The 11,152-nt window shown below is 37.0% G+C and overlaps 1 protein-coding gene across 1 annotated transcript in view; it reads left to right on the top strand.

The window, feature by feature from the left end:
- Positions 1-11,152, top strand: part of LOC107691689 (roundabout homolog 2-like) — an 89,961-nt gene that overhangs the window by 56,671 nt on the left and 22,138 nt on the right. Inside the window, exons 8-9 of the mRNA XM_016490469.1 lie at positions 4,051-4,175; positions 7,573-7,744. Of these exons, the coding sequence (XP_016345955.1) occupies positions 4,051-4,175; positions 7,573-7,744 (297 nt within the window). The remainder of the gene's footprint in view (positions 1-4,050; positions 4,176-7,572; positions 7,745-11,152) is intronic.

Here is an 11,152-nt window from a genome sequence, read left to right as displayed (position 1 = left end):
GATCTGTTATCAGAAGTCAATGTGTCCAAGTAATGTTTATTTCACAAATTAACAGTTTAAGGTAATGGCACACATGTATTATGTAAAAACAAACTTTTACGATTACGATTGATTTGACAGCAGTTATACATATATATATATATATATATATATATTCATTTGCAAAGTTATTATTTTTATTATATTATATTTATTATTTGGCCCATATTTCAAAGAGCTGGCATTCTCATCCACTTGATTTGTCTTCGAAAAGCGTGGCCTGTTTGGTAGTGGTAGAGGTATTATGTATATTTTAAATCCTTTCCCTAAATCTTCTCCCTGTCATACCACATTAGCATGCATATGACACATCCATTCTCTCAAAACTCCATGCTGTTTCTGTAATGTTGTTTTAACTGGTAATTATTTATCACCGCCTAAGGCACATTTTGTTAGTTGCTTTCACTTCTTGTTGCTACATGTTTTTAGAGTAAAAAATCCCTTGAGACAGCGTGTGTTTCAGTAACATCTCATTTTCCCCATATATATTCACAGTCATATATATTAATTTTTGTATATTTAGAGAGACAGGTATTACATATCATTAAGTCAATATTTCAGTCCTTGCTTCAGCCCAGGTTAGAAATACAGTCAATAATGCAAAGGGAATTGGAAATTGGTATCATTACCTCTCCAGTTAGTGTCCCAAATTATAGCGACAAGGGATGTGTTTCAGATTTGACCTCCAGGGTCAGCGATATGGCTCCTGCTTGACCTCTGGACAGCAACCTCAATGACCCCTGTGGCCAGGCTCCCTATTGGGCCTTGTTCTGTTTCAACATGCCTGTCGCCTCCAAGCTGTGATGCAACCTACGTTCAACGACAGAGTCTACGAGAAAAAGCCAGCAGGCAGGCAGGGAGCCAATCAGAAAATTGATCTGAGACAGCTGCATTGATGCAGATTGCATCTTTTGGATTGTATTTAACTTTTGTAATGAAAGAGACAAAAAGAAATAGAAAAAGGAGAGACTAAGCCAGTGGGGTGGGGTGAAATAAAAGAGTGATTGAGGTTGATCGTGAGACAAATAGAGTTCAGTTTGTTAGGCGCATTAGTAGGGAAGGTACAAACGCTATCAACCCTTCAGCTTGATGAATTAGTGGGAAATTTAAGGTGAGCTAAAGGAGAAAGACCTTCCTGAGTATAAATGCGTGTTGTCAGAGCTGACGCGTCACTCTAATCGTGTGTGAAACACACAGGAGTGGGAAGGAGGATGAAATCAATTAGCCGGTGAAGGTTAAAGGTGACAGCATTGCACATTCACAGGCGTCTAATAAAGGGCAATAGCACGGAAATAATCAATACCCATCAACCCAGCCCAGCTCCGACAACTGAAGGCTGATCATCAGTTTAGTTTATATTCCACCGTCGACGCTAAAATTCCAAACCCTGTCTATCATGCAGCATCCTCTACTAATATGGAAACTAATATTCCTACAGTATCAGGGTTGGGCACAATTCAAAACGGAAGAATTGGCTTCCTTTCAATCGATGAGTGAGAATTTGAATTGAAATGGCCACACCTCACAGGAAGTTGAATTGAAATGACAGGAAGTGGAATATACTGAACATCCATCCATCCATCCGCAAAAAAAAGACAGATAAGTGGGAAAAATATGCAAGACTACATATTTTTGAGTACAACTAATCGACTAGTAAGTCTTAACTCTTTTGGGTTCATTTTACCTCATTCAGGCACATTTCTTGTGTATGAAAACAGATATTCAGAATGAAACTGAACACAGGTCTCAAGAAACATTCAGGGATCAACGCTAAGGATTTTTTCTACTGGCCCTTGCCAACATTTTCACTGGCCCTGCCACAAAAATAAAATAGTTGCACTTGTAGACAAGTGACAGCCAGTAAATAAGAACAAATGAACAAATTACAAGTAATAGCATAATTAAATATAGGCCCATAGCCCAAAAATAGAAATGAAATGATGCTTTAGGTTTTTATGTTTGTAGATGTTCAGGTACAGAAATTGAAAAATCACATATAAAATAACATTTGCATATTCTTCATTCTGTATTGCACCTTGATTTTTCATAGCCATTTGAAATTAGAGGCAACCACTGCATTTTAATCATGAATTGAAAAAAAAAAGTGCAATGTTTGATTTATATTAGACTGTATCATTTCATAATCTGAAGCAAAAACAGAATAACCTGACTTTAGCTTTGTGAAATTATGCTTCATAAAACTGTATGAAACAGTAACAGCAGGTGGGCTGAATGAGACGCAGATTCACTCTCTGACAGCAAGCGGTGCTTATGGTACAGCGATACAGCGTTTCCTTGGTTACCGCTGTAAACACAGCAGCGCTGCGCGTATTAACACTAATTTAAATGCATCATACGGAGACAAAATGAAAAAACGCCATTTCTGAAAACAGTCAGTTCCGTTCCCCTCAGAAACACATTCATATAAAATTCAATGTATGGATTTTCTTCCTATATTTTGCGCATAGTGAACAGTGATCTTGTTCTGCCTGCTACAGTATTTTCTCCTCTTTGTGTCCGTCTTCAGCATCTCTGGCCTCTGTTAATGGGCGTTTACAGACTAAGTATAATAATAACGTAATATTTCCACACAAATGGCCATTGGGAAAATGATTGCAGTGCAGTTTTTGTGCAAGCACGGAACAGAAGATAGTCTGAAATAAAACAAAAAATGTCCGGTAGATTGGTGCATCTGTACTCCAGTGTATAAATTCAATATAGATTAATCATTGTTAAAGCTACAAAGTTACTTGCCAGGACGGGTATTTTGACATACTTTTGTTTTGTATGTATTTGCCCGTTCAGGCAGCTCGGGCCTTGCATTATTGCATTATTTAAAAAATTGCATTATTTTTAACACATTTCAACTGGATTTAAGTGATTTAATTCAGTACACACACACACACACACAAAATGTGTTGGTTCTGGGTTGAAACTGTTCAAGGCCTCGTGATGTTGCTGGGTAGATAGATGGCTGCAGGACAGATAAGACCAGCAGATTAGCATCTATCACGAATAACCATTGATCAAACTCACACTAAAGGCAAGAACCAAGCAGCCGCAGCAGAAAGAAAGCCAACAAGGTCTCATCAAAGAGATTGAGAAAGAGAAAGTGAACGAGATGGAGGAATGGATCCGCTGAGAGATAGATGAGACAAACCCATTGGCCACCCAATGATGCTCTTGGGAGTTTGAGAGGTCCTCATTTATATCCAGACCCTCATTAATGGACCGAAAATGTACATTAGGCGAAAGAGGCCAGATTACTAATATATAAATGTATATTTGCTCTCGATACGCCTGCATATCCCCCACAAGATAAGGGCTCTTCAGCACTGCATCAGATGTGCTATCATGTACTTTAAAGTATCTCTGCAGGCACAGAGAAGAAAAAACTTTCATAATAATTAAGCTCTTTATATCCATCTCTCTGCTCAGAAAGACCAGCACTGAAACCTCAGCCTTCAGTAGTTATATGTATTTGGTTATAGCCCTACTTGAGTTTTCAAAAGCCCTGCTTTGTGTCAAAGCAGTCCTAAAATGTGATGTGGATTAGTTTTGGTCATGCTTTTCAGAGCAAATCCTGACTGTTTATGGGCAAAGGTGTTCAGTGTTGGTTTTGTTACATATTTTCAGCTAAACATAGTGAGTGTTACTGTATGACCTCACTAGACTTCATAGCTCCAGAGTGCTGTTTGCATAGTAAAGACACTCTACACTAACCTTATCTTCTTGTGCAGAACTGGTACCAGAATGTGGCACTATGTACAATATCAGCTATGACAGCTTTACTGCATGCCACCAGCAGTACTAACACACTCACAGTTCTTCTCCTTGGGAGACTCAAGTTTAGACTAAACAAAACTGCCAGACTGTGTAACTGTAGGATTGTCTCACCTTGGAGGAGTTATATAGATAGCAGAACATCCCAGAAGCTCATATAGGCTCTATAGGGTCTTGATTTGTTGTGTGTGGATCTGCAGCTTCATAAGTTTCTTTTCTCCTCTTCAGTTCCTCCTCAGATCGTGGTGCGTCCGCGGGATCAGATCTCTGCCCAAGGCCGTACTGTCACTTTTCTTTGTGGAACGAAGGGAAATCCCCCTCCCGCTGTGTTCTGGCAGAAAGAAGGCAGTCAGGTAAGAGACAGCAGTACACAGATGCACGCCGGGGAACCCTTACAGTCAGTGTCAAAACACGTCACGGTATCTGCCGAATACTTTCGGTTGAAACTCTAGGGTAGTGACTAAATATATTAGTAAAAAAAACAAAGTATTGTTTTGAAAGGAATCAAAGACTAAAAGACTAAATTGAATCGCTTACTGATGGGTTTGGCCATGCTGAAATTCATAGAAAACGGAGTGTGAAAATTCAAATAAAAAATATAAATAAAGTCTAGCTTACTGTTGTTTTTACCGTGGGCTCAAAATATTTTGACACTTAAGCTACACTATTTAAATTAAATTATAAAAATGAATAAGATAGTAGATAGTGTAAAGAAAAAAAATCCAAACATCCATTAAAAATCATCTTGAGACCAATTGGTTAAATACTGTTTCAAAAGTGTAATGCGATCACTTTTTTTATTTTTATTTTTTTTGCTACCTTTTTTTTTTGTGTAATGCTAATAAATTTTTTTGAATGTGTGACCAGACTGTCCAAATTCTTTTTGAGGTCACTCGATATGTATTATTATGCAAGATGTTAGCACACTGTGGATCTGTGAGTGACACTTCTAAGATTGTGAGTGGGAAAGCAAGTCTAGTGCCCATATAGGCTGGGAATCTGATGGATTTATTTTTCATTATTCAGCTGATCTCACCTGGAGGATGAGTTTCTCGAGAAGCACTTTTGCTCTGAAAACAAATGTCTGGCTGTCTGTCTTTAAATCATAAGTATTGTCACTTGTAATCATATGTTTGCTGACATGACAGCAAACATATAATTACAAGTGACAGTACATACAATGTATTTGACAGCTGATCATGCATAACTGAACTCGAATCAGTGTGTGTTTATGAAATCTGTATGTACAGTAGGTGAATCTCATGAAATGTCCAGGTCATTTGCCTGGGTCATAAAAAACAAATGTATGTTTTTTTATTCAGTGTAACATTATAAGAAGCAAGAAGAACGACAGTTTTTTTTTTTCAAAGGGTTTCAGAGTCAGAGTCAGACAAAGAGAAAGAAATAGAGAGAGGATGCCTTGCAGCCAGTTTAGATACTGGTGACAGGCCATTCACCGGGTTAGAAGAAACTCTGGGATTTCTGGAGGAGCTTGTTCACATTCGTGTCTCCTCATTGGGTCAGAGGAGGATAGATGTCCCTGGGCCCAGCTAGATAACACACTCATGTCCCTATTAATAAAGCACAGCCGAAGAAATGAAGATATAAGCCTCTGGTTGTTCTAAAGCACTTGGAGGAAGGAAGCCAGTTCCCATATCCCTCCCTCCATCCTTTCTTATATCCTTCATCCTTCTTTTTTTTGTGTGTCATAGGCCAGAGGTGATCAAATATCCAGGCTGGCTGTACGCCAGGCCATGAACTCTTCTCCGGTTAATCTCTCGTCTATTCTTTGTTTTTCTGTGTGTGCATGTGTGGCCGATCTTTGAGGTCAGTGGATATAGAACAGAACTGAGGATGAGGGTGAGTCCAGTCAGAGCCAGAGGGCTGGGGTGAGGGGGTCACTGGATTATCCCCAAAAATGAAACAGTAACACACACACTGCCAAATAGGAACAATAGGGCAGCTGTCAGTGTTGCAGCCTCATGCTAAAGGAGGAAGACTCCTTAAAATCCTTCGGCCTTGTCTTTTGTGTATCTGGCATTCTTCCTGACCCCCCTCTCTAAAACACCAGCTGAGATATTGCAGCTATTGTTTGGCCCATTTGTGGACGTGAATCTCAGCAGTCAACTAAATTTATACCCGAGTATCACATTGAATGCATAGTGATGTTCTATTCAATTCCATTCATCAGTTATATCAGCGGACTGATTATCCCATATCCTTTTTTAATATATTTGTAGTTTGTATCAGTCACGAACAGTAAAGCAATATGCCACAAGAGGCTGCATGTTAAAATTATTTTACTGTGGTTAAGGGTGTTGAACATGGTAAAATCATGTTTGCTAACAGGCTAGAGTGAATTATTTGATTTAATAAAACAACAGCAGTAAAATGTTTATATGATCAAAGTGAATACATATTGGTTATCATATTTCATATGGTAAAAATAAAACAAATTTAAATAAATAAAAAATACACAGCGTGTAATGAGTTATTGTTTTTATAAGATAACGGTAATAAAATGTTTATAAGTGAATACATACTGGTTTATCATATTTCATATTGTAAAAATAAAACACATTTAAATAAATAAATACACAGTCTATAAAGAGTTATTGCATATCATATAAATTATCATTTTAATAAATTTTAACAAATTGTAATATTGACATATGCTATTAATATCACATAATGTTAATATATTATTTAAAACAAAATAAAAAATTATAAATATAATTTTAATCTGTAATTTTACAAAATGTAAGAATATAATTAAATGTATTAATTATAATAGTCAAACTCTAGCCTGTTTATAGTCAGTGTTGGGCAGTAACGCATTACTTAGTAACTTAGGGACTCCCGCAAAATTGAAATATCTAAACATAAAATATCTAAAACAAATAAATTGTTATTCATCTATTGCACAAAAGCAACATGAACTAATATAAAATATAAACGATTAACAGGTGCAAGCGTATGCAGAGTTTCTATTTAGGCTATAACATGTGTTTGCAGCGTTGAGCAATGCAGTGCTGAAATTTGCGTGCTCACGAATCCTCTCATTATAACACACGAATTGTAGACATTATGAAAGATTCATTATGCATATATTTATTGTGTTATAACAGCGATTTGTGAGATTGCGATGAACTGAGATGTCTTTTAGAGATTAAAAATGCAGCGCTCTTTGCTGGCATTCTGCCATGCCAAACCATGCACGCAGCAGCCACTTGCTTTAGTTAAAAATAACAGTGTTCTGTGAATGTTGATGCTTTAATAACAAATATTTATCGGGAGCGTGTATGCTTGGATTTCATAAATTTCATGGAGAAAAAAGTGATGTAACTAGTAATGTAACTCATTACTAATTACTTTTGAAATAAAGTATTCAGAACAGTAACGTGATTACTTTTAAAAGGAGTAATCAGTAATTTGATTACATTTTCAGAGTAACTTGCCCAACACTGTTTATAGTTGATGCATTAGTATAGAGTTTAACTGACGTATGCTGGCGTTTTATCTGCTATTCAAATGACTTGTCCAATCAGATTTAGGTGGGACTGTGATTATTTTTTGGTAAAAAAGAAAACAATGAATACGTTTTATATTGGTCTTTTGTGAGTTAATCTATTTCTGAGTTATCTATCTGAGCTATATAGCTAAAACTCATCAACTTTAAATGTGATTGATCATGTTTAGTCTTTTTGTTGTTGTTGTTGTTGTTTTAACAGTATTTGTTGATTTGAACAGGTCCTGCTGTTTCCCAGTCAGCCACCTTCACAGTCAGGCCGTTTTTCCGTGTCGTTAAGCGGAGAGCTGACCATTACAGATGTGCACAGCGAGGATTCTGGGTACTACATCTGTCAGGCCATCAGTGTGGCAGGCAGCATCTTGACCAAAGCCCTGCTGGAGGTGGAAAGCAGTGAGTAAATTCTTTAAACTAGCTTTGGACACACACATTCAGTTGCTCTTTCATATACCCCCACCAGCTACATCAAACAACGGCGGTTGGCGTGTATTGATATTTTAATATCAATCTAACTACATTAAAGGTCCAGAACTGTACATGTAATTGAATTGCTTGTGTGAGGCCTTATAACAAAGATTTTTTCTTTGCGTTTGAACAAATTGCCGCTTCGCCCGCCGTAGCCTTTTTTCTCTAAACCAAAATAAATTAAAAAGTCTTCAAAGCCGCCCCAAATTAAAATTTCTGCGTTCTGCAAATGGGAGAACAGCAGGAAGCTCTGGAGACGTAATCAGAAAGGACAGGGCACAATCGAGTTATGCAAATAACCCCAGGAACATATGCCGCTTCTATCATGCTCCCTGGTAACAGGATAAACTGTGTTATGTGTACTTCACGTGTGTGCGCATGTACATGAAAAACCTTCGCCAAGAGTCCAATATCTGCACAGTATGCTGTAGGTTTGCTAAAAAAAAAAATCTGACTTATGAAATATAATCACATTTCCCAGAAACCCCTGTGCCTGTAGTGGCCTCTAAGGATGATGACCCTGGCATGTTGGCATCATCTGACTGATGTTTGCTGTAATGTTCTTACATGATACACAATGAAATGATCTATGGAAGACATGTGCGGCACAGGGTCACTGCTCCCAAGGACATGGTTCTCGTGCCTATGAATTTCACATCATGTAGAAACACAATCCGGTTTTGTTTGAGCGATACAGCCCTCGTCTTCTTTCTGACCTTATGGTCTTTTCTTTTTCTTACCGCAGTGGAAGGAAAATGTCAGAGATGCAGGCTGCCTTTCCCGGGTCCTTGTTTTTCCAAATGAGGATGCTAAAGTAACCAAATTGTCAATTATTTATCTATGGACTTTTCTCCTCGCTTAGGTCAACAGACAGTAGGTTTTTCAGTTCTAGACAAACAAATAATAAATTATTCATGGAAACACGGTGGTGTTAAGCCATCACATTGGTCTATAGAAGGAGATGCAGCTGAACTACAGGAAATGGAAGAATAAATTGTAGAAGAACACAGGCTACTGTAATTATTCTAGAGTGCCGTGTTGAAAAGCATTATCGTGCATTTTACATGCTATATTGCCGCATACCTTTCAACCTGAAAAATATTTACAACTACCTGTGTGGAAAAGTGCAGTAAAATGCCATTTTTTTTCATTCAATGCTGTTACATACATTAGAGGTATATGTACATGGTCACATAAATATGATCATTAATGTAGACTGTGGAAATAATCTTACATAAATTACAGTTTCTTTATAGCTTTACATGATTTCATGCTTTCATTTAAAAAAAAAAGTATTTAAAAATATTTTTTAAAGCCATTTCAAGCCATTACACTACCATACCAAGCTTTGGTCTGGTAGGATTTTTTCATGTTTGTGAAAGAAGGCTGCATTTATTTGGTTGAAAATACATTAAAAACAGTTCTATTGTATCATTGTAAAATATTACAATTTAAAATAACTGGTTTCTGTTTTATGTAATTTATCCCTGTGATGTGATTCCTTTTCAGCATCATTACTCCAGTCTTCAGTGTCATATGATCCTTCAGAAATGTTTCTAATTATGCTAATTTGCTGCTCAAGAAACATTTCTTATTATTATCAATGTTGAAAACAGATTTGCTGCTTAATATTTGTTGAACTTTTTCCAGCAGTAGAAAATATCAGAAAATATATATTTTTTTGTCAGTAGAAAATATCAGTTTACATTTCCAAACATACTTTTTGCCATTAATTGTAATAATACAGTGAGATTTTTTTACATGAAGGATTACAAGAAGAAACAGAAAAACTGAGGCAGACTAAATCCAGAAGAACTGTGGCAATGTCTCCAAGATGCTTGAAGAAACCTTCCTACAAAGCTTCAGTACTGTCAAAAAGTTTTAGGCACTTGTGTAAAAATGCTGTAAAGTGAGGATGCTTTTAAAAATAATGTCATAAATAGATTTTATTTATCAATTAACTAAATCAAATTTGTTGTGACCACCCTTTTTGTTTAAAACTGCTTTTGTCCAAGGTACACTTGCACATAGGTAGGTTTCTTGAAGTGTCTTGGAGATGTTACCACAGTTCGTCTGGATTTAGTCTGTCTCCGTTTTTTTTCAGATTCTTCATGTAATCCCAGATGGACTGGATGATGGTGAGATCAGATCTCTGTGTGCAGCACTGGCTGTTGTCAGACTCCTTGTGCATACAAAAATCTCACTGGATTATTACTTTACTCCTATTAGTACTTTTGTACAGTACAGTACAGTACAGTATGTGTGTGTGTGTGTGTGTGTGTGTGTGTGTGTGTGTGTATATATATATATATATATATATAATGTCTTTAAGTCTGAGACATTAAGTAGGAATATACCACATCCAGCTTTGAATGGAGCACAGCATTAGTCTGAACACCTCCACCACTGATGATTTCCTAAAAACTGCATAATCTTCTTGGGGAAATGTTGTGTATTTAATACCATTCAGCTTTAGAGTAGATCCATCTTTACCAGTTATTGACCCATAAATGTTGTACAGCAAGCTTAAAAGCACAGAATAATCTTATTAGGGGTGCTCCGATTGATCGGCTACCGATCATTATCGGCCGATAATGACGTTGGAATGATTGATCGGCGGTCTCTAAAAGGCCGATATCAAAAAAATGATCTCAAGCTAATGACGCTGCCGTGAGAGGTTTGGCACGACATGCAGCATGTCTCAGTCTCTGTCCGGCGCGGGTGAAATAATTATAATGCTGAAGGTGAGGTACTCTTCAATAAGTTCAATATTTCTTCATTAAATAACTTACAAAGTAATTTGAAAACCTTGTGTGAGACGTAATTTCACAAACAGCGTGAGTTAATCACCGCGCGCGCTCTCTCTTTCTCTCTCAAAATACGCAAATGGCTTCAAATCACCACACATCGCGTCTGTCTATAAGTGAGCTGCACAGTTGACACAGGAATTGTCACTTGAACAATCGAGGCAATGTCACATCGTCACTAAAGTTTATACAAGTAAAGTAAAGTTTTTGCATTAACCGAGTCTATGTTTGCTGTGATACACGCACTGAATTAAAGTGACAGCACATTGTTTGCAGTACATATGAAAACGAAAATGTAGCAATTGCACCATAAATGCATTTAATTAAAGTATACTGTCTTTCACAGTCAACACATATGGCTTGATAGCTAGTTTTAAAGGAAAAGAGCACTTTTAGGTAAACAAGGCAATAATAGATGCACTCGTGGAGGTAGGAAAACAAAGTTCTTTATTTAGCAGGATTGCTTGTAATAAAGATTTCAATGCAAAAGGAAAGGCAGTAGAGCTGACTATTTCTGTCAATGGTAAGT

The sequence above is a fragment of the Sinocyclocheilus anshuiensis genome, unplaced genomic scaffold, assembly GCF_001515605.1.
Source record: "Sinocyclocheilus anshuiensis isolate Anshui unplaced genomic scaffold, SAMN03320099.WGS_v1.1 scaffold186, whole genome shotgun sequence".
Lineage (NCBI taxonomy): Eukaryota > Metazoa > Chordata > Actinopteri > Cypriniformes > Cyprinidae > Sinocyclocheilus > Sinocyclocheilus anshuiensis.
The sequence above is the reverse complement of the archived record's forward strand: the minus strand, read 5'-3'. Positions and strand labels throughout refer to the sequence as shown.